Here is a 26316-nt window from a genome sequence, read left to right as displayed (position 1 = left end):
AATGTCAATAAACAGACAACTAAACTGTTTATTGACATTGTTATGCTGCTCTCAAGGCAACACGTCACAATATATTGTTTAAATCTTGTCCGTCTAATCACAATAAATTCTTATTAAATATTAAAATATTACAATAATTAACATTTAAAATATTAAATGATGTTTTTTATCGATTATTATATTGTGATATAATAAATATATATTGATATATTTATTATATCACAATATGACGCAACTTTACCATCTCATGACACTGTAAGTTAAAAATAAAATTAGATTCTAATTTCTGCTAGAACGGTGAGGATTTTATGTGGAAAACGAAATTATCACACTTTATATGTTAGTTTAAAAATAATGAAATTATGTTACCTTATAAATGTACGACCTAGATTTGTAATGTTTAATAGAATACGGTTAAAAAAAATGTCTTTGCCAAATTTATAGTTTTAATTTGTGCCATAAAATAGATTATGAGAGACGATGGAGTTAATTTCTGTACCAAATTAGAATCAAACTCGCAGAAAAATACATTTGAAGTGTTCACAGGTTCGAGTTGTGTGTGTATGAATATTATATATTTATATTTATTTATTTAACGTATTAAAGTGCCAATATTTTGAGTGTTTTCATATGTCATGTTTATTATATTTATCATATCCTTAAATAGAAATGTACATTGATATTCTTTGGACTCACCGCTGTGAAAAACCTCAAATCCTTATGCCTTTGGAGACCATGTAATAAAAATTAGATTTTTTCCAAGGAATTGCACATAAGTTATTAAATTCTGTTTAATCAGAAAGCATGATCGTCGTCTGGAATTTACATATCAGGCATTCAATGAAAGGAATCATTTATATTTGTTGTTTCAGTGTTATTATTTCCTTCAGTCTTGTCGCTGCTGTGATGGGAATTTAATCTGACAAGATGCCACCTGTCTGCTCTGATAGTTGGTATTATAATTCGTATAAATATTGTGAAAAGGTAAGGATTTTTATGTTTTTGTCAGGAAAGCTGGCTTTTGTATATTGTACTTACTCATTTCTAAGGTTACTGGAATTTTAGTGAAGAAAATAATTTTTAAGTGGAATAGTTAATAATTCCTGTAATGCAAGTAATAGAAGTGAGGTAATATTACATTTTGATATTGAAAAGAGAAGGGAAAGGAATTATTCATCATCAGCAGCATAGGGCAGCTTGAATTGATTCTTCTGTAATGGAAGTGTATATATATTTGAAAATATTCTTATGTATTTTAATCGAAAATTAAAAAGTCGAAGATGTATGTCTTCTGGGTTGTATCGCTGTGTTTGGTGGAAGTTTACCAACGTTTGAGAGGTCCTGTTTTGCAACCATTGTCTCTTGATGTAGCCCTAATCTAGATATTTTATAAATGCATGTTGTAACATAATATTGTTTTAAATAGGTGTTTTTATTTAACATTAGAAATACAAGTGGTTGCTTAAGAGTAATTTTACTTTTTTAAATCGCTCGATACGTAACATAATTGCAGTCGATTGTAAGTTAAATGAGCATGCAGTATCGATATTCAAGTTTGGCGGTAAAATAAGTGAGTGTAGAGTTCCTGCATTTTTATGGCGCCATAGATGGGGACACATTCGTGTACGCGTAACATAGGCATGGCGGAAACTAAGCGGTGTTGATTTGGATAGGTTAATGAAGTTGGATACCACAATTGTCATAAGGTTTTTTTTCACTTTCGTTTTAATTGTTTTAAATAACATGGGCGCTTACCTTTCGGAACCAATAACTGATAAGGTGTCGACTGATGAGGTGGGAAAGCGTGTAATTTGCGGTGCGAGTTCCATGCAAGGATGGCGTGTTACTCAGGAGGTAGGCTTTAAAGTGGCATGTGATTGTAATGTTCACTTCGCAGGCATTGAATTACAAATTTTTTCCTTTTGATCTGTTTGTGGTGCAGTACGTAAGTATTTAAGTCATAAGTGAAAAGAGGCATCTCGTAATGATGAGAATGTGGCTCATCTGGAGTGTCTATAATTGATAACATTGTACGATAATTTTGCTCTTGAGTGAAATACTTTGTTACGATTGAAATTAAAATTGTTTTATAGTTATTTAGGGGTGAGAATACGTTATTCACTTCAACATTTGTAATATGTGCCCTTCAAATACATCCATCTAATCAACTTATTATAAAAATCAACAGTTTAAATTAATAAATTAAATCGTACTGTAGTAAGTGTAAAATAGTACGGTATCATAACCCAATAATATGGTCTTTTAATTTTTTCTTGTTGTCTCATAATTTAGTGTAATTATTGAATTTGCTGCTTTCTTGATTTCATGTTTCCAGGATGCCCATAATTGCACACTGGAGTATGATACAGATACATCATTTTTTGCTGTGTATGATGGCCATGGTGGTCATGAGGTGGCTGCATATAGTGCCCAACATTTGCCTGACCACCTGAAGAAGTGTGAGGCTTACAAGAAGGGTGATTACACACAAGCTTTAAGGGATGCCTTTTTGGAATTTGACGCTACTCTAACTACTCCAGAAGTGGTGGCAGTACTCAAACAAATAGCAAATAATAAGGATGGGGACCAGAACTCGGCTTCAGGTAACTATACAAATCCAAAATATTTATAACATGTGTACAGTATTACTTCTGCATATTGGACAGTGCAGAATTACATTGCAGTGCACCTACTGTAGAAGCTAGATGAGAATATTTGTTTTGTTTTCGACTCATAATTTGAGGATGTCGTTAACAGCACAATCATCATTGACTGTTCTGTTTGGATTTCTAAGGAGTTGCTTTCAGATTTGATGTTATGTTTAAAGTAATTTGTTTACATTAGAATTACCACATGATATGTGACTGCTAGTCGCATACATGAAAACAGCAGGTAACTGAATTTGACATAAAACACACACATTGGGGCCATAAATCATATGGTATGATTTTATCAAATTAAATTCAGTGCTTGGCAACATGCATGTACCATATTTGGATATTTCGGAGCTAATGTGATTTTTGACATAGTACTAACGTACCTGTAACACGAGTAATTTTTTATTTTTGTACAGATGAGGAAGAAGAGAATGTGAAGAACTTGTATGAAGAAGCGGAGATGCCATTGGAGCAAGTGATGGCCAAGTATCAGCATGACCACCTCAATGCAGTTGCAAAGAAAATAAAGGAAGATTGTAATTCTCCCGTATCGCCGTTCCTTCGGGGACGTCGTTTATGTACACCAGGAGCATCTTCTTCAAAATATGGCACGGACACGTTGTTGGGATCCGGAAACGGAAGCACCGGATTCGATGAGGAAGATGAGGTAGAAGGAGACACGGAAGTTAGCAGCTCAAGTACTCAGCATCAGTGCAGCAGCTCCTCTGGCGACTCTAGGCAACATCTGGGGAACAGCGAAGCAGACCAGACTTCTGGTTGCAGTACGAGCAATGGAGAAACAAAGTCAGGACCGGGAGCAAGTGAAGAATTGAAAACAAAACACAAAGCAGCGATGCCAGATAGTTCAGGCGATTCGAAGCTACAAAACGCAGATAAAACTGCAGATCAGTCTGGGGACGAGAACTCCCCTTTCAAAGTGAGTGAAGCTGGTGACCTTAAGCAAGAAGTCAATGGAGAAATTGGGGAGGGGGATAAGAGAGATGCAGAACAGGCCACAAGAGATTGTGAGGGGGTCACGAGCTCCTCGGCTGCAACGGCGCATGAGAATGGTGAAGTGGTTGAACTCGAGAACAAAGGGAAATGCACGAGTAAGGCCAGCAGCAGTTGTGATTCCAATAAGGAAAAGAAGAAGAACTTTGCGCTCCGTTACCATACGACAACGGCACTCTACCATTCATTGCTCAGGGGCAAGGATCAGTGTGACAGTGATACGGATGATGATGGAGACGAATCTTTTCAAGGGGCTGATAACAGGTAAGTCACACTTCCGGATACAGAAATTTGAAATTTTTCCCTAGTGAGGATAAAAATCAGGCTGTCCTAACCTAACTATTGTTCTTTGAAAGTCACTTTACTTGTTACAAAAATACGTAATAATTATAAGTTCAGAATTTGGAGTAAATAATTAGTGCACTGTGAGATAGAGCTGTGTTATTAATAATTCAAATTCAGACTGAAGTCATTTCATCCACAGTAGAGTTTCTAGAGTTCAGTGTTCACTTTTTCAATTTCAATCAAAAATTACATTCATTAATTACATAGTTACGAGCACTTAAGTTTCAAAAGCACTTGGTGTAGTGACTTTTACAAAATTACACATGTTCACATGTGAAACAAGGTTGAAATAACATTTACGTGTTTGCGATAAACGTAACTTGTGGGACACCTATCTAACATAATTGTCCTCATTTACTGAGTGCTTATTCTGCGATGGTAATAGGGGGCAAACGTTAATCTCGGCAGCTGCAAGTATTTGTGATGAACACTAAAACATCCCCTCCATATCTTTCCCCCTACTTCCCTATTTTAGAGAGTCGCTTCGCTGGCAGATGTACAGTAGTCTTGTCAGTGGTTAAGCTCATTTATAATACACAGTAGATTCTGGTTAATTGGGCCATCGGTTAATACGGGAAGCCATTTATTTGGGACAAGTCTTAAAGAACAAACCTTTTTAACTCTTTACGTGGAACTTCGCATAATTGGGGCAGCCGCTCAATTGGCCGAAAGTGTTCTAGTCCCGATGTGTCCCAATTAACCGGAATCCACTGCATAATATTTTAAGAATTCAGTTTGTACCTCAAAGAAAACACTACACTTCACCATTACAAAGATCAAATGGTTAACGCTGTTTAAGGAAATAATCGCTGTTTATTCTGAGAATCTCACAACGAAATCCACAAATACAATATGCAGAGTTGCTGATTAGTAAATCAGGTGGTACATATAGTTACCACTGGGCTTTAGAGAGTTAAGCAGTAACAGCAGCTAACTTTAAAACAGTTGCACATCAAAAGCTATATTCATGCCGAAGGGTGGCGACCAACTGTTGAAAACAAAAGTTGCCCAATTAAATGGCATAAAATACAGGAAATTCAAATTGATGATTTAAGTGAATTCTTCCACAGTAGTACTGATGACGAAGATGGCGATGGTGCAGATGATGATGATGACGATGACGAAGAAGAAGAAGAGGAGGAAGATGAAGAGGGATTGACAGAGGAAGAAGATAATGAAGATGATGATGACTGTAGCATGTTGGATGATGAAAAAGATGATGATGATGATGATTTTACCATGAAAATGACAGAAGGGGTAAGTTTTGTAAAGAGATTAGTTATGATTTGGATTTCAAAATGGTTCTTTTCATTACACAGAAGTTTTCTTGTTATAATGCTAATTTTTGTGATATGTTAAATCTGTTGACCATGAATTGAATATTCTCGCCTTTGTTATGAAGCAAAACTTAGAAGAGTAGAGAGAATAGCATTATGTCTAAAAAAAAACTGTGAGAATTACCAAAATGTGACACAGAGACATGAAGTGAGCGCACGCTGTTGGAAAATTGGTGCCGATAGACTTGCTCGACGCAGGGTTGCCACAACCCTTCAATTTGTAACAAACGCAATATCTGCGAAGCGCAATAAAACGAGGTATATCCGTATATATTATTTTCTTCCTTCCGACGTCCTCGTAATGTACAATGAAAAGAAGCCTAGTATAATGTTCACGTTATTGCAGCTAGCATCTGCTTTGTTAAATTTCGTATTTATTAAATGAGTGAATGGTACACACAAACTCAACAGAAATTGCAGTTTTATTAAATGAAGTTGTGGGTTCCTGTCATGGCATATTCATTTTTTGTTGAATTTTGTACTTTTAGCCTGGATCAGACAGTGGATGCACTGCTGTAGTGGCACTTCTGAAGGGCCAGGAGTTGTACGTTGCAAATTCCGGAGACTCGAGGTGCGTAGTATGTCGCAAGGGGAAAGCAATTGAGATGAGCCTTGACCACAAGCCCGAGGACAATGCTGAAAAGAAAAGAATAGTAAATGCTGGGGGGATGGTGACCAAGGATGGAAGAGTGAATGGTGGCCTCAATCTATCGAGAGCTCTTGGTACGTAATGCTGCTTGCTATGTGTACTTTGATGGGAGGCCCTTATTGGTCCACCTGTAACATTTTTTCTTATTTGGGAGTTGTACATAGTTTTCATCCATCTCTTCAGATGTATTTATGTTGTGTTTGAACATTCCGTAGTGGCGTCGTGATACAAACCCGTGATGGTATAAATAAGTGGATTATTGAGTGATTGTAATCATTTGTCATGTGTATCTTCTAAATGGCCTCTGCAGCTGTTCTTAAACATAATTATATTTTTCATAGTATCTTTGTGTAGACACTCGGTAAGACTTAACAGCACTTATGAAAACGATTATATCTCCTGTTAGGAGACAAAGCGTTATCGTGATACCTACTGCGATAAATGTTACATTGACAAAAGAAATACAAATAATGCAGAAATGTGCATGAGGTAGTTGAAGAGTTTGAAGAACAGACTATGACAGATTTCTTCATATGAATTGCACTGTCATGATAACATTTTTCATGCATATGAGTTTGTTACAGGTGATCATGCTTACAAGCAATCCGAAGGTTTGCCTGCTGAGGAGCAGATGATAACGGCATTGCCCGACGTCAGAACTCTCATGATTGACCCAGAACAGGATGAGTTCATGGTACTTGCATGTGATGGAATCTGGAATTTCATGTCAAGTCAGGAGGTTGTGGACTTTGTACGTCCACGCATCCAAGGGGGACAAACAAAATTGTCTCAAATATGTGAAGAGGTAAAGTTTTTTTATGTTGGACAGCATCACATAGATGGGCAAGCGACAATTTTATATCAAAGTTATGGTTCGTTCATTCTTAACAGCAGCGGGATTGCATTATGAAAGTAGCCGTGGAACGAGCCGATTTCTGAAAGGAGAGCTGTAAATGATGATCCCTTAGTCAATTTATATTTGCAGTTTTCTGATGCAAAATGTGGATGTTAAGGGCATTGTGCCATTGTCTTTCATTATTACTGAAACTAACAAAAATTTAAATTATTTTTTTATTGATAGAGTTTTTCTGTTAGTTGCTGTAAAATGTGAAGATAATTAGTCATCATATTAATTTCACTCTGCATGATTATGCAGTGAGCACCTTTATTTAATGTTTCAAAATACAAGAACCTAACCTAACTTTGCAGCTGTTTGACCACTGCCTGGCACCGAACACACTTAGCGATGGAACTGGGTGTGACAATATGACTGCAGTAATTGTCCAGTTTCGACCAGAGCTCGTGAACAAGAGCGAGAGCAAGTCAGTAAAGCGTGCAGCACCTCCTGCCATAGAAACCATCAGCGAACCAACCAAACGTCCCAAAACAGAAGAACCAGCAACTTGTGTCTGACTTGGAAATTTACTTTTTTTAAGTGCATTCTTGTTGTGGGTCAAACATTTCAAGTGTTCACAGGTTCGAGGTATATATATATATTAAATGTTAACGTTTGGGCAGCCATCAAAAGGTGAATGCATTGTATATCCAAGAATGCCAATGTTTGCACCCAGTAATTTATGTGCCCACAGCAGATTTTCACCAAAGCACGTCCTGATTATATGCAGGTTCATTAATATTGATTCTTTGATTCAGAGACCATTGTACCCGCAGTATACACGAGACATTAGAAGTCGCATCTGTTGTGCTTGAGAACGGATGCAAGCAGCTTTGTCCATAAGAGAATGTTGCACTTAACTTGTTGTTACTGATGGGAAAAACATAAATAATACATGATTCTCTTTCAGTACAGTTGTTAAAAAATTCCCAGATTGACTAGATTGTCACATGTTACTGGCGGTTCATTTTCCATGTGGTTTATATACAAAGAGAATGTTTCGGTTTGGTGTTTTATTACTTTTTTCTCCTTTGTTGAAATATTTCACGTATTTCTTCAAGTGCCAATATTTTGACTGTTTTCATATATCATGTTTATTATATTTATCATATCCTTAAATAGATATGTACATTGATATTTTTCTTACTAAACTACTACAGAGGAATGTATCATTGACTAGAAGTAATTTAATTGCAACTTACATCTTTGTGGTATTGTCACGTAAAATGCTGAACATTCACTTTTTGTTGAAAATCCCATAAAACCACAATCATCTTCAAGCAATGTATGATACTACATGTTTTACCAAGGCACACATTACCTTCCAGTTTTAATAATATAAAATAACACAACATTGTGCTTAAAATGACAACACTGAATATAGCGATGATGCCAGTTGCAACTGCAGCGGCCATCTTTGGACTCACCGCTGTGAAAAACCTCAAATCCTACTTAATGTACAGCTGTAGCACAAAAAACTTATGCCTTTGGAGACCATGTAATAAAAATTAGATATTTTTTTTTCCCAGGAATTGCACATAAGTTACTAAATTCTGTTTAATCAGAAAGGATGATCGTCGTCTGGCATTTACATATCAGGCATTCAATGAAAGGAATCATTTATATTTGAAAGAAATTTTAGCTGTGGACAAAGAATCCGCAGTTAGTGAATAGGAGGAGTAATTGGGTTTCAAAGTCGGTTTTATCTAACACGTAGATTGTGGGATGCCACAGAAAATGTATTCTCATTTCACTTATCAGTCGTGTCTCTTCTCCATAATAGGAATGTGCCTTATCAGATGTGGAAAACAATGTGCTCATAGTAAAGTACGAGGATACGTGCCCGTGTTGTTTCAGTGTTATTATTTCCTTCAGTCTTGTCGCTGCTGTGACGAGAATTTAATCTGCCAAGATGCCACCTGTCTGCTCTGATAGTTGGTATTATCATTCGTATAAATATTGTGAAAAGGTAATGAGTTTTATGTTTTAATCAGAAAAGTGAAGAAAATAATTTTAAGTATAATGAAGTGTTGATTATTTCCTCTCAATTTTGATTTTTTCATTTTTGAAAGTAAAAATATTGTTACTTCAGGAACATTTAGTTTGCTCCTTCGAACCGGTCATGGAAATCTAATGTCACTTATATGACTATGAATTCTTGGCAGATAACTAAATATGTAGTTATTAATCTCATCAGGAAGTTAATTTTCATGAGTCCATTATCTGATGTGTAACATTCACTGTAACAACAGTTAAATTTATGGTCAAATACATTTATATCTGTAAATGAAAATTGTTGAGGAAAATGGAGATTCAGTAAATGTGGCATATAGATTCAAAGACGTATCTGTGCAGAGCTATAGAAATTTAATTGTAAGAAATGTGTCAAGGAAGCTGATTACAGTATTTAGCAGAATAAAACTGAGTAATGCATCTTAATTATTTGTTCGTAATTGATCACGTACTGTACATAGTTCAAAATGACGACATTCTTTTGCTGACTTAATTGTGCCGGTATGTCTCGTCATCTTATTCTGGTAAATGCTGCAGTTACTGGCTCATACCTGACACTGTAATGACACAGCTTCAACATGTTTCTCTTCACCTGATTTGGAGTTTTAGTAAAAGGGTGCCCAGTATGTATACTAACCTCGATACCAACAATGTGATATTTTATCATTTCATAATTAATAATATAATACTTGTAATTACATGTTTGTATTTACTGCCCTTTAGTTTTTATCTGCGTTATGTAATGGGGACTAGAAAGATAAATGCCACTATAATTTGTCAGTTTTACATAGAAACAAATTCTTTCTTATTACAGGAGTGGATGGGAAGTGTACAGGATCACATATATATGGTGTTTTTTTTTTTTTGATAGTCCACTGTGCCTCTTTGGAGATTATCCTTTAATAATGTAGAAATGACTTGACAAGTTGCTGTGCTCATCGGTGTAGGACCAAGTGCTCAATTATCTGTCTCTGCTCCTCTTCTGTTTTCTGCAGTGAATGGTACTGAATTTCAAGTCTTTCTAGTTCCATAGACTTTTCAGTGATCAGTGCCTGAAGAAGGAGACCATGATTTTATACATAGAGAAGTACCATTATGCAATAGTGTAATGGAAACAATAATCATCTTGTGGAAAGAATGTTAAAATAATACAAGGAATTATTTTTGTGACTCCTACCTGAAGCTGCTGTTGCTCAGCTTCTCGTTGCTTTGCGACTGATTTTAGAAGGTTGCGTGCTCCAATGGCCTTTAATTTTTCCTTCTCTACTTCTTTGGCTAATGAAGCAGTCATTAAGATAAAACCATCAGCAATCTTTTGGAAATCAGTAATCTCTAGAACAGGATGGATAGTCATGGTGTAGATTGAAACTATTTTTCTGAATAAGCTTTCCCCTCCCCCAAATTACTTCAGACAAAAGTGTTAAACACAGTGTGATTTGACACAATTAAATTATTTTGATGCCCTAGTCATTTCAGTGTGATATATTCTAAAGTTTTCATGTACTCAGAAAGAGCAAGTTAGACAAAAGTTTTCTGATCTTGCTGTTGCAGGTTTGTTATAAAAGATCTCATTTAATTTTCAGAAATATTGGTAATTGAAATGTTTAAATATTTCAGCATACAAATTCCATATAGTTCTGATTAGTGGAAGGATACATATTTGCCACATTCATGCTGCAAGATAACAATATTAAGATCAGTTTCAATAATTTATATTTATTGAAAATGCACATCTAAAAGAATATATTTTAAATTGTAACAGGCGTTGGATAATGATTTTGTTAACCAGCGTGTTATGCAGATTTGCATGCTGCAAGCTTTACAGTACAGTTTATTGTTAATGCTAATTGCCATAACATAGTGTCTTGAATGAATGTGGCATTCTCCAGACCAGTGTTTCCAAAATGTAACTTGCAAAAACAGTTCTGTGCCCTGGATAAATGTGTTCTGCCATTGAAATTGGGTAATGGTAATTTTTTTCGATTCTGCTGTGAAAAGCATTATCTCATAAACCTTGCACAAAACCTAATTTTTTCACCAGACTCCTCACTGTACACAAAGAAGCAAAATATACAATTTAAAATGTTCATATACTTGTCATATATTAAACATTTAATTTGAGGTTGAGATTTAAAAATTATTCTAGATATTTATTGAGATTCTCAGACCATAATACATCTTTGAAGTCAAAACTTTGTTCTTCTGCAGAGCACCATGACACAAGGTACGAACAGAAACAGATTGGGAACTACTGCTCTAGACTTTAGATATTTACTTTCCACGAAGTCTCTACATTCTTCTTTTAGTTTATTTGTTTCTTGTGCCACATCAGGCTCTAGAACTCTTATTTTACTTAATTCGTCAAAATATAACCCAGCTTTTTGTAGATCGTCCGCCATTTTAAGAGAAGCAATTTTGCCAATCTTGAGAGAACAATCTCTAGGCGATATTTTCTAAGTGGGCGCCTTTTGCCAGAATTTTTAAATTTCTTAGTACGAGGATATCATGAATATTACAGGGTAATCGCTTGATTTGCGAAGTATTTTACTTACATAGTGATTATAGTTAATACAACACCTTGATTTAAACATTTTTGAACTTTTATTCAATTCAAATTCCCAGCCAAAAGTTTTATTGTACTGCTCAACTTTCTTTTTGATCGAATTTGTGTGGAGTTCTAAGCGTCTTTATTTAAATATAAAGCAGTGAACTGCATGCTAATATGCCGCCTAGAACATTCGAACTACTGTTTAATTAGGTCTTGAGGTTTTCACGACGGGGAGTACAAAGATGGTAGACTGTAGTCTGATATAAGTATACCGACGTTTCAAAGGTTCTTGCTGCCTCCATCATCAGAGCGATGTCTACCCGGCGCAACAATCCAGAACATAACCATCTTTCTACTGTTTTAATGTTTCCTTCATTATTTCACACACCGAAAATGTTTTAATTCAAAGAATAGTATTTATACACAGGACGAGTGTAGCACGTGGATTTGTGTGTGTCGTTTTAAACTGTATACATGTTAACTTCAAGAAAAAGTTTAGCATATTCAATTTACTAAGACGGAAGATGCATTGAATATTGACCATATTTTAATTCTTACAGTGGGCAGAAAATTCTCATAACAATTAAATGAGCGCAGACTGCATAATTTTTCATGCCAGTGTTACTGTAGATGCTAGTCATGTATGTTAAAAATTTCAACGTTCCTACATGCTTTCCTCTATATCAATGGTTTCTAGCATTAATGAATTTGTGCTTAAAATGTTGGCCATTGTGGCAGTTCAAGAAACGAATCAAGATGGTGATAAGGTTGGCAGTTTGTTTTGGATGTGTTTGCAGTCAGTGAATTTGAAAAGAAATGATTCAGTAATTTCTTTAAAATTTGATTGTACGTTAGTCTAGTTGGAGAGTGAAGTTACTAATTGGGGTTTTTCAAGATTGTACGGGGCTTATTAGGATAGAAATCTGGACTATTTTTACTTCAATTAAAAGTAGGCGTTCAACTGTTACACTTAGATTAAATATATATCCTAAAATTTTTAAACCAAACCTTTTGGATTGCTCGACTATGTCGGGTGATCATAAAACTGTAATTAAGGGCAATCCTTCCCAATATGTTAAACTCAATATTGGTGGGTCGTTGCATTATACCACCATTGGAACCTTAACCAAACATGACACAATGCTTAGAGCTATGTTTAGTGGCCGTATGGAAGTATTAACAGATTCTGAGGGTAAGAAAAACTTGGAATTCGTTTACCGAAGTATTGCCCATGGAAAGAGAAAACTTGCAGTGTTTTGTACTAGGCTAATGATTGGACATTAATTTAAAATTATAGATCTTTAATTTGTGGAGTACTTTGAAAGGACAGTACAAATCCTAGTGTCAGTGACTGAAGTTTCTTATAACTTGGGCTTCATTCTTACTTAGTTTTGTTTGTGAAACCTTTCATATAGGTCTGTTTCTTATCAAGTATGATTCAGAAAGCATTCATATCCAGGAATCATCATTATCTGTGGAGATAAAGGTTTCCATGTTATCTGTTAATCCATCATTTAAGAATATTATAATTAATTTGTACTACATATACTATTGTCATTTGGAGTACAATGGAAGTTTTTGTAATATGGCCATAATACATGGATTTGTGGTATTTGTTTTTGATGTCTTTTACATTTATTACTGAATTGTGCAATATATGTAACTCATGTATGTCAAATAGCTCTACCATCAGCCATTTTTATCTGGAGGTGTGGTCATCAGCCACCAATTTTTTGGTTTTTTCTTTATCTACATAACTAATAGGTTTGCCTTTTTTAAACATAACCTTTACTTCCTGGCACAGATTTAGGGCCAAATTTCTGACACACATATATTCAAACCTCCTTGAGCTTGGTTGGTTATTTAGTGAGAAAAGCATGAAGATAATTGAACTTCCTGTGATTACAAAGATGGCTTTCTTCTGGGTTGTAGTGCTGTGTAGTCTGGCAGAAGTTAACCAACAAGTAACTCATCACCTAGTTGTGGAATCTATAAGGACCTATGAAATGTTGGTAAATTTCTGCCAGACTACACAGTGCTACAACCCAGAAGAAAGCCATCTTTTTACTCCCTGCCATGGAAACCTCAAATTCTAAATTGCTCTGATTGATTTCATCATGACTTAATTTTTTGTATTTATATATATTGTATTAATTGGTTTTCAGGTTGGATTCTTATTGACAGGTGTGGGAAGCACTTTGGTACAATATTGAATTTTCTACGAGACGGGTGTGTTCCTCTACCAGAAAGTTGTAAGCAAATGGCAGAATTGTTAGCAGAGGCAAAATATTATTGCATTTCCGAGCTGGCAGAATCTTGTGAACAGGCACTTCTTAAAAAGGAACGTGATGCAGAACCAATTTGTAGGGTTCCGCTCATTACGTCTCAGAAGGAGGAGCAGCTGTTGATTAGCTCAACAAGCAAGGTAATGAGGTTTGAGGTTGTCAAGGCAGTGAATATGTCAGTTGTGGTTTTTTGGGTGATAATATCATGATTGAAGATGGAGGCAGTATGTTCCTTTGAAATGTTGATGTCTATCTACGGGTCCATACAGTATTACTGTCCAGAAGGCCATTATTGACGAGCAAGGTTGTGTATGAGTGGATAACATAGACATGGGTTTGTTGAGTGGTAGGAAGGACATGCAGTTGTTAAGGCCATGTGATCTGTTTTTGTTTCACAAATATTACATTTTGGGGTGGTAAGATGTTTTGAAGCTAACCAGAAACCAGAAGTATGTGTCTGCGGTGAGACTAATGTGTTTTTCTTTATTTCAGCCTGTTGTGAAACTGCTTATAAACAGACACAACAACAAATATTCTTACACTGGGTAAGTGTCATCATTTAAATAGCCTGAGTAACAAATGTGAAAATAATTAAAGATGGCTTTCTTCTGGGTTGTATTGACCTGATGATGGAGGCAGCAATGACCTCTGAAATTGTGGTAATTGTCTGCCAGACCACACAGTGTTACAGACCAGAAGCTGAAATACTGAACCAGTAGTATATCAGAGACCATAGGTTTGATGAAACTGGTCTTACTATCACAAGATTGATGAAGAATGAATCGCCAGTTATCGTTTTTCATATCGGTAAAACTGACTGAAACATTTTGAAATGCACAAGGTCTTTGTATTTTTTAATGAAGAAGTCCTCAACAGTTAACCCTTTCAGTATTAATTAAACTACATGTCAGGAGGCTTAGTCTTCATATCGTGAGCGTGTAGACACCTGTACGATATTGCATCACACATTTCGGTGGCTTTCTTAGCTCAAAAAATTATACATACAAGCCATTTTTATTGCTGAAATGTTCAGGTTGCTCAGAAATGTGTTTTAAGAACTTGTCTGACGTCTGATGTCCCATTTTTCCTATCTGCCCAGCTTCACTGGCATTGTAACAGCAGAGGACCTATAAGATTGATCTTTCATGACACCACACAGCAATTTAACGCAAGAAAAAACATATCACACACTTAAGATAAAACGACGAATTATACTTTTCAGCACGAAATTGCCACCGCAGGATTACACGACCCCTTGCTTCGGACCGACGGCTAATTTTATTAATCTACGGAGGAACCGTCTGTAATTTTCTCTGAATGATGTAGTGATAAAGAATGCATTGTTTTTTCTGCGCAGCACATCTGATGACAACTTACTGAAGAACATTGAGCTGTTCGACAAGCTGTCCCTGCGGTTCAGTGGTCGAGTTCTTTTCATCAAGGATGTTATTGGATCAAGTGAAATTTGTTGTTGGAGTTTCTATGGTCATGGCAAGAAGGTAGCCGAAGTCTGCTGCACTTCCATCGTGTATGCCACAGACAAGAAACATACAAAGGTAATATTTAAAGTTTATTGTAATCGGACGTCGTCGTGTAGCAAAGTCTGTTGTACTTTTACATTTTCTTAAAGGTAGGAAATTAATATAATTAGGTGGTTATATCATAATTCATTCATTTGTTTGGCTTTCTAGTGTGGAATTCTCTGGTTATAGTGATTTTATCTTCACTCCAGGTTGAATTTCCAGAAGCTAGAATTTATGAAGAGACGCTCAACATTCTTCTGTACGAGAACAGGACAGGCCCTGACCAAGAACTGATGCAGGCAACATCTTCCAGAGGAGCGGTTACAGGAATGTCGTCGTACACAAGCGACGAAGAGGAGGAACGCTCAGGCTTAGCACGACTTCGGTCTAATAAGCAGAACAACACGTAGACATTCAAGCAATATTTGTTTTGATGTGTAACATTTTCCTTATCTGGTCTGTGTCTCAAATCTCCTAAACCTCATCATGTGTACTTTTTAAATTTATGTTGAAATATGTTTTTATTTATATCTTATTACGTGAGCAAATGTGTTAGGGGTGTGTCTGTGTCACATGTATGAACAGACTGATATGTCACTTGAAGGGATGTAAGTAGCTGCGTGTAAGGAAAATTTACGACTAATAATTTACTGTAAATTGTATTAATAAAATCGTAATATGATATGTATGGAGTTCATGGTTACCACCCGATACAGTTTCTTGTATGTTATTGTTTAGTGCAAAATATCATTGATAGTTTGCATTAAAATTTTATTCCGCAGTAAAAGTCTGCTTCAGTGCAGCTAATCAGTGCTGTCAATCTTTACTTTGTCTTCCAGATATGTTGAAACTTTTCAGTGTTTCAGAAAATATTGCAGTCACCATTTTCAGGGTTGTTGTGTGGCGAAGGGGGTGGGAGGTATAGGTCTTAGTGCAAGTGGAACAGGAGGTGACTGGATGAAGAGTGGACAGGGATGTTCAGTGAGGAAGATCCAGTAATTATGAAGAACGGTTGAAGTGAAAGAGCTGAAACCGGGATTTTCTCAGGGCACCATTGAAGTTGTGCATGTGTTATATTATTTTGATTTGCTTTTGTGATTCTGTGCTTACAGTAAGCCTGCATGTCTAGAACTTCAGTTTCGTCAAGTATGTGCGATGAAGGCATGTGATTAATGTTGGTCCAGAATTTTCTTGCAATGTGGCAGATATCAGTCACAGCAGTTTCGTAAATCAGTGGTTTTTCCAAGGCATAAATTTATTCCTAAATGATTTTGTACAGTGTAAGTTACTGAGCTGGTTATTAATCTGATATGTATGTACGTCATCACAGCTGCTTTAATTCTTTGGAATACTCAGCATAATAACTGTTAATGTTTTTTTCTGTGTGTCCTAACTGAAGTTTGGGAGAGTGTTTAGTAGAATGAATGAGGAATTTGGTTAGCTGTGCAACTTTTATGATATTCTCACACATTAAGATACCTAATCTGTTGACAAACTTTTGTATTCATGAGTAGTGATTGCATCTAATCTTACACTGATTGTTTAGCAAGATATTATTAGCTTGTTATATTTGTCATTAATTGCATGAACTCTGCCAAGTGCCTTAAAAGGAAAATAATTATTTTAACGTAAATTACAGCTGAACAATAACTTCCAGCTTTTGTTGAGCAGTAATTTACGTTATCGACAGAGATATTGGTCCTATTTCCTCCGAAGTTTACATCGTCCGAACATAGGTGGCAGTACTAGTGATGTAGCCACTGCTAGTTAAATATGATTCAGAATGATATATTTTATTATTTTCATGATATGACGCATCTGTGCTATGACGCTCAGTTTTGTCATACCCGGAACCGAGTGCTTCCGACGTAATCCGAATTGCCACACGAAATGATTTTGTTCTTTCCACGAAAGTGATGACGTATTTGAATCACAAGGTTGAATACGAAGTCTAGTGTCAGTAGTTTTGTGTTTGACTAGCAGGTTGGTGTCGGAAAGTAAGTTGATATCTGATTAACAAAAATAAGTGTCATAATATTCACGATTTAAAACATATTTTAATGTACATATGATTAGTTAGAAAATGGGCGTGGCCCTGTGGAAAACCACTAGACGAAAGAACGATTTTTGCAAAGGAAATGGAGAATGTATACTTTACTACTGTATTAAAGGAAAAAATGTTACTCGTTTTGTTATGAGGTTAAAGTATCAATGCCGTAACGTAATAATTTCTGTTTTTTTTGTAGGTCAGTAACAATGAGTTACCCCGGCTATCCTGGATATCCACAGGTATTGACATAATATTAACGATCAAATTAAGCTGAAGTCTTCACAGGCGGTTTGGAGAATCTCAAAAATATCGGATTGAAACTCCACATTTGCACGACTGATCACTTTCGAAGTCAAAATTGCAGTTAAAAGTATAAAATATCGCTTAACGTTTGATAATACCTGGTCCCAGTATTGACTGCAAGCAGAATTATTTTGAAATGTTGAGCATACGTTAACAATTTCTCATGAACATTCCATTTTCGTTTTCTATAGAACAGTTACAACATTCATTATGTGGGTTGTTTTAAATTATACAAGAATTCCGTCGCTCCTACCCGTGGTTTTGTTTATGGATTTCAACGTTCCAATAAACCTTGTAGGTAAAATATGAAGCATGGAGAACTAGTGTCTATCAACCCACTATCTGTTTTGGTATCTGTATTTTTATAAAACAATTCAAGAGAGTTGCAGTATTTCATCCAGTGATAATACTTACATTATTAAGCATCACTTTGTTCAGTGTTTGTGTACTTCCATGTTTCATATATTGATTAACCCATGGGTTGCATCTGATCTAACCTAACCTAACAATCTAATCTAATCTAATCTAGCTTTTATTGCTGATTGTAGTTGAGTGTTATAATGCACCTGATTTTGTATTACTCAAAACTTGCTGAAATGTTGCATTGGTTTGTAACCAAGAATGCTCTGAAAAGGTTCTCTATTCGGTATGCACACTTCCACCAAAAGTTTGAGACTTTGATTGCTTGTTCCCATTGCATGAATTAATGTGAAGTACATGCAGTAAAGTCCTCGTTGAGAAGCTGATTGTGATTCAGGTGGTCTATTTCCTATATTTTATGGTATCTGATGGTTCCTTACTGTATTTATAAGCTCTTGCCACTGATTCATGTCCAAAGCCAGTTGAATCCAGTCTCCACTCCACCTCATTTAAGATTAATTTTAATATCGTCCCATATATGCTTAGGTCTGCTGAATAATCTCTTCCCACAAGTTTTTCCAATAAAAATTTTACATGCATTTCTCATCTGTGCTATGTGTGCTTCTGTACTAAGACATGAGTATGAAAAATTAAAATTTATAACATGAATGAGATATTTGTGATTTATACCTTAATAAGACACTTTACTGTGAAGATGGCTGTCTTCTGGGTTGTAGTGCCATGTAGTCTGGTAGAAGTTTACCTGCGTTCCAGAGGTCCTTGCTTCCTCAATCATCAGAGCCTTATCGCCCTGATGATGGAGGCAGTAAAGTCTGCTTACAATTAGCAGTGAGGAAAGTAATGTAAGAGACTAAGTTCGTGTTGAATTTTAAATGTAAACTTTGCTGTCGTCGTTTATCATATATGCCTCCAGCGCTTCTCTACATGAATTCAGTGTAATATATTATAGTTGAGTAGTGTCTTTATTTGCTAATTATCTGCTCTGTTAGCACTGATTTCTCTTTCTTTGTTTTTTTTAAAGGCTGGTTCTGGAATGCCACTTCCCCAACAGCCAACTCCCGGTTTTTTCCCTCCACCCCAACATGCTACTGCCCAGCTTAGTTACCCATTGAACCCAGGACAGTATCCTTCTTATCCATCATCAGACACGCAGTCATATCCTTTTAGTAGCAATGCACCATATCCTTCTACGGGCCAGACACCATATCCATCCACAGGCCAGGTGCCATACCCATCCATGGGTCAGGCACCATATCCATCCACGGGTCAGGCACCATATCCACCCACGGGTCAGGAACAATACCCACAAGCAAGCCAGGTGCCATATCCATCTGTGGGTGGTAGCAGTTCTTTGTACCAATCACTTGGACAGTCCAATCCTCTGTATCCGACCTCGGGGCACGGTTTTCCTGCACCGGCACCTACTTCTTTTGCACCTGAGCCTCAGTCGTATAATCCCGTTACACCTGCTTATGTTTCATCCGTTGGTGCTGGGCCCCCAAGCATGCGTCCGGGTGGCCATAGCTTGAATAGATCTGGCACTAATGTGACACATACAGTTCATTCAACATACTCAAAGGTGAGGAGCGTCAGTTACCAGTAGAATTTTTTTCTGTGTTAAAGAATGGCTTGTCCGCATGCTACATGTTTGTAGCTTGTTTGCTTTGTAGTACTAATTAATGCCTTAACAAATTAAAACAATATTGTTTTAGTGTTATTAGAGGAGACATTGTTTTCAGGGCACTCCTACAGTGACTCCTGTTGCGTCATTCAGTCCCCGACAAGATGCAGAGATTCTTCGAAAGGCAATGAAAGGTTTTGGGACCGATGAGAAGGCAATTATTAGTATCCTTGCAAATAGGACAAATAGCCAAAGACTTGAGATAGCAGTGCAGTTTAAGACACTGTACGGGAAGGTACGTGGAAACTTTGTTCCTTCTTCCGTAGGCCACTTATCCACGTTAAATAATGTAGTTTTATATCTTATAAAATAAACTGTACCCTTGTGTTTTACAGCTCTGTAGACTTCTCAGTGCTGAAAGAAAAATGTTGTGCGTGGTGTAATCTGAATAACCTGAAATAAGTTTGATAACAAAGTGTAATTATCACTTAGGCTGGCTTGCTATTGTAGTTTTCGTAATTTTTACAGATAAATTATTTTGACTGACATCGTTTAATGAAACTAGTTCTTTGCGTTCGTACATTCGTGTGCTACGTATGTGGTTTTTCTTAATGTCACCAGGATTTGATATCTGACCTCAAAAGTGAACTCACCGGTCGCTTTGAGGATGTGATACTTTCCATGATGACTCCACTGCCGCAGTTTTATGCGAGAGAATTGCACGATGCAATAAGCGGGATTGGAACAAATGAGACAACCCTTATTGAGATACTTTGTAGTACAAGCAATCGTGAAATCCACGCAATTCGTGCTGCTTATGAGAGGAGTAAGTAAAAATATGCATGGACCTTAAAATGATGAAGTAATTGAACATTTTTATACCAAATATAACACCATCCAAGATTACAGGAGGTATATTTAGTTTTGGGACTTGGCAAGATTGGTGTACACTGACATTCCATAGTTCTTATCGCCACATCACGACGGTTATTGTTGCGCTAATGTTATCCAAGGCCCTTGTTAAGCAAGAATGTGGTCCAGCAGTTGTACTAGGCCATTCATGCACTAATGTTGCAGCCAGGATGATGCTAAACCCTTGGAACAGCAATTGTTGATGGCTGGGCCTCAACAAAGCAAGCATTTTGTGTGGCAAAGCCCCAGGTGTTATATACTCCTATTTTGGCATTGTCAGGTCCCCAAAAGTGGTCTTTCCACACAGGTTGCAGAACCCTTCGGAGTCAGTCGAGATCCCCCTGAGGTTTGGATTATCTAATCTGATATGGTACATGCTGATTGGTGTCCATAACATGAAAGACAACGTCATGGATTAACGACATTAAGAATGACAGTAACAGTTGGTTTTGATTGTGAAACAGGGACTGCCCCCCCCCCCCCCAAATCGTGTCTGTATCCTAGGAAAAATGCAACAGATAGAGGCAGAGGCATGTCCTGGTCCATAAAGTGTTCTTTGCTCGTGCTGTAGTACGAAGAACATCGTTAAAAATTTAAAATTTAAAATATTCTGATCTCAGTTATGTAACCCAACTGTTCATATTTCAGTATATGATTCAACAGTGGACCAAAGTCATGCGCAGCTTTTCCTGTTGAAATACAATTGCATGTTGGAGTTCGACATTGCGAGTTTTAATAAAACGTAGATAACGGCATGCTTTCTACAGGAAGGAGCACACTGCTTGCAGAATGTGGCATTTATTTACTAAGGCCACGAAGTGCATTGATGTGTAAATTTTTCCTTCATTCTGTTCATGGAGTGTTCAGGCCCTCTCCCCCCCCCCCCCCCCACTTACGTAACAGCCGTTAACCTTGTGTTGCTGGTCCAAGGTCAAAACAATAATTTTTTCCTGAAAGTAAACTGAGATGTAGGTGAAATAGATGAACAAAAATGTAAGGCTAATATTGAGGACAGTGAAATCTTCTGTTGTCTGTTCTGAAGTTAAAAAGTAGTTCAGGTTGCTAATTATACAGTATTAATTTATAAAATTTAATGAATTATTAAAGAACCAGTGTGATTCTGTGTGGAACATTGACATGGGAAAGGTTATAAGTTTGGAAACATGGCACAGTTTGCTTCATTTTACCTTATTATAACTTTTAGAGTGAAATTCAAATATTCGTTTCTTCAAATGTTTTAGGTATAAGTTTCAAATTTACTCATGTCTGTCCTTGTACCCCATTTGGACATGAAGTGTTACTTATTGTGAAATAATACGAACACTCGATTAATTTACAAATTTATTAATCAATTTGGAAATAATTTGGATTTACTCGTGTATTTAACATGTTCCTGTGAAACAATTTTCTTTTATCTGTCGTGCCACCACAAATTATCATATATTGGTTTGAAACTGACGTCGATCTTTTTCCAGCGTATCGCAGTTCCTTGGAGAAGGATTTGTCAGGTGACACTTCGGGAAATTTCAGAAGACTTTTGGTTTCGCTCTGCACTGTAAGTTAATGTGTTCCACAATATGTATATAAAGAAATCTTAAACATAATTTCTCTGTTATTTTATTGTGCATAAATTGTGTTTAATATAAAAAAGATGGAAACATGTTTTATTTTCTGACTCTGCTCTGTACTTAATGAGATGAAAGGAGTTCTGTTAGATACGTCAGATTTCTTAATATCCGGGTGATAATGTTTTGTCTTGCAGAATGAAATGTGATTGGTTCTGGAATAGTTATAATTGGTAAAATTTTGGTATGTAAAGTAAGTTACTCGATGTATTCTGGAGGTGTGTTTGAATCTTGCCTAAGATTTTCTTTGCTTTCTACAGGGTTCTGGGATAATAACTAAACACATAACACGTTGTGACCTGGTTTCTTAAATTTTTCTCATAATTTTATAAAAATTGACAATCACAATACCAAAAGCAACAACAACATAAAAATGTCATAACTCTGAAACAGTGGTGAATTAAAAAAAGTATTTAAATTTTTTGCTCCAAGTGACCTCCCCAATAACCTCCTAAAGTATTGTACTACGACTTCAAATCACCCTGTATATTTGAACATGTACTGCCAACCAGTGATTTATTTGTCATGACTATTAAAGGGAGTTTGTGATTGCAGGGAAATCGTGATGAAAGTTCTACTGTAGATCAAGCTGGGGCTGTGCAGGATGCGCAGTCTCTGCTAAGAGCTGGTAAGTCTTCTGTGATTATCATCATCACCGATACTTCTATTCCATGGATTATTGTTTGGGAAAAATATTTTTACCCTGTGTTGTCTTTCCTTTATTGTCTCTTAATGTATTTGTCTGCATGTCATCGTCACGACAATATCAGTTTGTGGGGTTCCTGAATAGAGGCTTTTAAAGTTCTCAAGGTCATTTTTCAAACGCATATTTCTGCCGATCAGTAGGAATCTGAGTGACAATACTCGTGTATTTCCTATTAGATCTGTGGGAGATAGGATTTGAAGGCGATTGGATTTTGTTGGAAATGGAGTGGTTGAGTGCTTTGGTTAGTTCGGTGATGAACTTTTGGGTTCCTTAAGCCAGCTAGTTCATTAGTTTCATAATGTTTATGTACATTTAATTCTCCTAATTTGGTTGGAAAGAAAGGTGTGATATGAAATTATTTTTACCGTGGTATTTTGTGATATTCCGAGGCAACTAATAATTAATGGTCTGTTGTGATAGGTGAGTTACAGCTTGGAACAGATGAATCAACCTTCAATGCCATCTTGTGCTCTCGCAGTTATCCGCAGCTTCAACAGATCTTCAGTGAATATCAGCGTCTGACAGGGCATGACTTTGAAAAGGCCGTAAAGAATGAATTCTCGGGAGACATAGAAACAGGCTTGCTTGCGATTGGTAAGTAAGACTTTAGAATTGAACCTTGTAGAAAGTGATGACTTTTTAAACATAGTCACAGAAGGGAAGATAATATTTAAATGGATTTTGAAGTGTGTGTTGTTATTTTTTCCGAGGGGGGGAGTGAACTGGACTGAACTAGTTAATAGAAACAAAATGTTAGCCTGTTCTAGTGATATCGATGAACTTACTGGTTCCATAACAAGGAATTGCTTAATCTTTTAATAAAATATTCGTACAGTGGTGTTGCGTCGGTACGTATGGTTTAGTGGAGTAGATGGTTGTGTTTTAGAGAGGTCAAGCGACCCACCATTTTCATCTTTCTTCTTGGACTAGTTGCGATGAGATATTGTTCACAAGCCAAGCTTACGTAGACAGAATAAAAGTGAATACGTCGAAGTGTTCTTTAATTGTGATTTGTCTTTTCAGTGAAATGCGTTCGCAATAAGCCGGCCTTCTTTGCTGAGCGTCTTTATGAAAGTATGGCTGGCATGGGGACTAAGGACCGGGCTCTTATTCGCATTATGGTGACTCGCTGCGAAGTGGATATGGTTGACATAAAGAATGCTTTTCAGGCTAGATATGGCAAAACACTGGAGAGCTTTATTTCAGTAAGTGGAAAAGTTATATTTTTGCAAGTAATGAGAATACTGCAGTTATTATAAGACAAATTGAACCAAGTTGAGAAAAGAAAAGAAAAAAGTAATTATGTACCTAGTTAGATATTATTTGGTCTTTGTAATGGGTTTATATTTCACCGATGTGTCCCGCATTCGTGACGGTCGTGATATATTGTTGTCAGCTAAATTTTTCTGTAAAATGATGCATTGTTAATTCTTTCCAGGAGGATACATCAGGAGACTATAAGAAGTGCCTTCTTGCTTTGGCGACCCAGTGAGATGGGTGGTGACCTCTCAAGTCTTTTACTGTACCTGGCTGTTATTTCTTTTTCCTAGTTAAATGTCTTTATTATAAGCCAGTTTAAAATTTACTTAAGTACTAAGTATTCTATCAGATGTTTTTCTGTTTATATATATATATGCATATACATATATACGCACATTACGTTTCTGTGTGTGGTGTTTGAATATTTTACTGTAATTTTGCGCAGTATTATGGGTACTTAACATTTCTGAAGAGTGTTAATCTATGGAGAGAATGTTATAAAAATATAATGTTAATTTTTTTACGAATTCTATCTTTGCTATCTTTATTATTCAGATGTACAAAAATATAGATCTGTTTCGTAGGGATAAATACAGCTTGTGCAAGGCATTTGTTTTCTAGGGTGATTAGCCAAGAAGATGTGAGGTAGTATACTACCTGTTTTGAGAAATTATTATATTTTTATTCTAGTTTTAAGATGTCATCTTTACAATTCTTTCCTGATTGAGTCACACGTTTAAAAGGTTATATTCCATATTAGCACAAAATATTGTTGTCTGTCCATTTTATATATACTGTATTTTGACCCAATGTTGAGAAACAATTTTTTTAAAGCAGTGAGAACACCATAAGAAAGCGTAAACACAATTTAAATTATACCACCTGGAGGAAATAGTACGGCCTAGTTGTTAACACCATGCAATAGACCCTCATTATGCTGTGGATTTGGTGGCAGCTTCAACATTTAATTATGTGTAAAAACATTTATCTATCTTTTTCCATACTTGCACCAAACGACTTGACCATACAGTCAGTTAAATAACTTGCGGCAGCAAATATGGAAGTTTCAGAAAAGTTAAAACATACTTTATAGTGATTTACACAAAATAAAATTTGACTCTCATTGAGGACATGTCCGTATCCACAGTATAAAGAGGCGCATAAAAATATCTGCTATACCTTTTCTCTCAAATATCAGAAATAAGAGGAAATGTACTGATTTTTCATTCACCTGAAATTAATGCACTATAATCTTGATTATTTCACGTTTTGGGACAGTACTGATTAACTTTGGTATACAGTTATATCATTTCAGGTCCAAATTGTGTCTGGTAATTTGCAGGAAGAAATCCAAAGGTAATTGATTATTACAAACGGTTGTACTGGTTATGCAGTAAATTACTGAGAAGTCATTATTTATATGATTACGATTGTACAGGATAAATACAGCAGAAAAGTTGTCTCCAAGATGCAGTAGATAGCAAAGAAAGTTAGTGGATGCTTTAGAACTTGTTTACCACATTTTCCACGGAAAGTGCTGCATAAATTTGCATATTACAATCTGTTTCGTTATGAAATATGGGCATGCCTTACTATCCAGAAACGTGCTAATATTTTATGGATAAGTTATTTTTCTAAATGGTAAACTGTGGAGACACTTATGAAAAAACAAAACAACAAGTTCCAGGATGTAATTGTTTAAGAATGTGTAACTTGATATTTTTTTATTTATATTTCCTTGCTAGAATAATTATTTTTTAGAAGTTTAAAACGAGTTTAAATTTTTGTACAAGTACAATTTAAAAATGGTCAAATGTATTTTACAGCTGAACAGAGTTTATTAATCTTTATGTGCTGTTTGGCACAGCTTTTGCGTGTCTCCAGTTGGCCATGCATTGCAGTTGCATACCAATAAGATGTTAAACTCTGGAATTAAAATCCTTTGGGCATCTCTAGTACTGAGCTTTAAATCCCCTGTTTCCTTGTGCCAAAGGTAAAACTATTGCTTATTGTGTTTGAAGAATTAAAACCTGTGTGTGCCTTTTCATAAATTTGACTTCCATCATATTCAGTCGTCAGGTTAAGTATCTGTGTAAGCTAATGAGTTAAGTCCTAAGTGCATGAGATTGTATTGTATCTATGTAGCTTATTAAAGTTTCCAGTCAGAATGCACATATTGCTCTTTTATTTCTTCA

At 36.1% G+C, this 26316-nt stretch overlaps 4 protein-coding genes across 9 annotated transcripts in view; 3 read left to right on the top strand and 1 right to left on the bottom strand.

The window, feature by feature from the left end:
- The window catches only part of LOC110833592 (protein phosphatase 1G), a 64013-nt gene extending 54408 nt beyond the window's left edge, over positions 1 to 9605 (top strand). The window contains exons 2-8 of one of the 3 annotated variants that reach the window (XM_022071861.2): positions 873 to 984; positions 2336 to 2603; positions 3074 to 3932; positions 5084 to 5270; positions 5839 to 6073; positions 6584 to 6804; positions 7209 to 9605. In XM_022071861.2, the coding sequence (XP_021927553.1) occupies positions 928 to 984; positions 2336 to 2603; positions 3074 to 3932; positions 5084 to 5270; positions 5839 to 6073; positions 6584 to 6804; positions 7209 to 7412 (2031 nt within the window). In that variant the 5' untranslated portion in view covers positions 873 to 927 and the 3' untranslated portion in view covers positions 7413 to 9605. Of the gene's footprint in view, positions 1 to 872; positions 985 to 1610; positions 1855 to 2335; positions 2604 to 3073; positions 3933 to 5083; positions 5271 to 5838; positions 6074 to 6583; positions 6805 to 7208 lie in introns of those variants that run through there. The other 2 variants (XM_022071860.2, XM_022071859.2) reach the window with 2 other exon arrangements.
- On the bottom strand, positions 9243 to 11342 carry IFT20 (intraflagellar transport 20). The gene is made up of 3 exons (XM_022071872.2): positions 11183 to 11342; positions 10085 to 10239; positions 9243 to 9959 (listed from the first exon to the last, which is right to left on the bottom strand). The coding sequence occupies exons 1-3, from the start codon at positions 11304 to 11306 to the stop codon at positions 9843 to 9845; spliced, it is 396 nt and encodes a 131-aa protein (XP_021927564.1). The 5' UTR covers positions 11307 to 11342; the 3' UTR covers positions 9243 to 9842.
- Positions 11343 to 12094: 752 nt separating this feature from the next.
- LOC110833598 (BTB/POZ domain-containing adapter for CUL3-mediated RhoA degradation protein 3) lies at positions 12095 to 15947 on the top strand. Of its 3 annotated transcripts, none has more exons than XM_087349002.1 (5): positions 12095 to 12222; positions 13621 to 13880; positions 14233 to 14285; positions 15098 to 15296; positions 15473 to 15947. In XM_087349002.1, exons 2-5 carry the CDS (start codon positions 13716 to 13718, stop codon positions 15671 to 15673), a joined length of 618 nt encoding a protein of 205 aa, XP_087205128.1. In that variant the 5' UTR covers positions 12095 to 12222; positions 13621 to 13715; the 3' UTR covers positions 15674 to 15947. The 3 variants fall into 3 exon arrangements, with proteins under 3 accessions (XP_087205128.1, XP_021927562.1, XP_087205127.1); XM_022071870.2 differs by having other exon boundaries at positions 12171 to 12647; XM_087349001.1 differs by having other exon boundaries at positions 12175 to 12404.
- A 1156-nt stretch (positions 15948 to 17103) lies between these two features.
- On the top strand, positions 17104 to 26293 carry LOC110833595 (annexin B9). 2 transcript variants are annotated; one of them, XM_022071866.2, is made up of 10 exons: positions 17104 to 17260; positions 17510 to 17552; positions 19019 to 19576; positions 19737 to 19913; positions 20240 to 20444; positions 22006 to 22085; positions 22711 to 22783; positions 23282 to 23455; positions 23885 to 24066; positions 24300 to 26293. In XM_022071866.2, the coding sequence occupies exons 2-10, from the start codon at positions 17520 to 17522 to the stop codon at positions 24351 to 24353; spliced, it is 1536 nt and encodes a 511-aa protein (XP_021927558.1). In that variant the 5' UTR covers positions 17104 to 17260; positions 17510 to 17519; the 3' UTR covers positions 24354 to 26293. The 2 variants fall into 2 exon arrangements, with proteins under 2 accessions (XP_021927558.1, XP_087205126.1); XM_087349000.1 differs by lacking the exon at positions 19019 to 19576 and having other exon boundaries at positions 17105 to 17260.
- The last annotated feature ends 23 nt before the right edge of the window (positions 26294 to 26316 follow it).

Source organism: Zootermopsis nevadensis, unplaced genomic scaffold (assembly GCF_977971745.1).
Source record: "Zootermopsis nevadensis isolate Lab colony 2312 unplaced genomic scaffold, Znev_1.0 Znev_ptg000015l, whole genome shotgun sequence".
Lineage (NCBI taxonomy): Eukaryota > Metazoa > Arthropoda > Insecta > Blattodea > Termopsidae > Zootermopsis > Zootermopsis nevadensis.
This window is presented reverse-complemented; position numbering and strand designations above follow the sequence as displayed.

Coding starts and splice junctions, on each gene's coding strand:
- LOC110833595 (XM_022071866.2), top strand. CDS start 17,520: ATGAGTTACCCCGGCTATCCTGGATATCCACAG. Junction 19,577..19,736: donor TTCATTCAACATACTCAAAG/GTGAGGAGCGTC, acceptor CATTGTTTTCAG/GGCACTCCTACAGTGACTCC. Junction 23,456..23,884: donor AACAGGCTTGCTTGCGATTG/GTAAGTAAGACT, acceptor TTGTCTTTTCAG/TGAAATGCGTTCGCAATAAG.
- LOC110833598 (XM_022071870.2), top strand. CDS start 12,482: ATGTCGGGTGATCATAAAACTGTAATTAAGGGCAATCCTTCCCAATAT. Junction 12,648..13,620: donor AGTATTAACAGATTCTGAGG/GTAAGAAAAACT, acceptor ATTGGTTTTCAG/GTTGGATTCTTATTGACAGG. Junction 13,881..14,232: donor TGATTAGCTCAACAAGCAAG/GTAATGAGGTTT, acceptor TCTTTATTTCAG/CCTGTTGTGAAACTGCTTAT.
- IFT20 (XM_022071872.2), bottom strand. CDS start 11,306: ATGGCGGACGATCTACAAAAAGCTGGGTTATATTTTGACGAATTAAGT. Junction 10,240..11,182: donor ATGTAGAGACTTCGTGGAAA/GTAAATATCTAA, acceptor ATCCTGTTCTAG/AGATTACTGATTTCCAAAAG. Junction 9,960..10,084: donor CTGAGCAACAGCAGCTTCAG/GTAGGAGTCACA, acceptor CTCCTTCTTCAG/GCACTGATCACTGAAAAGTC.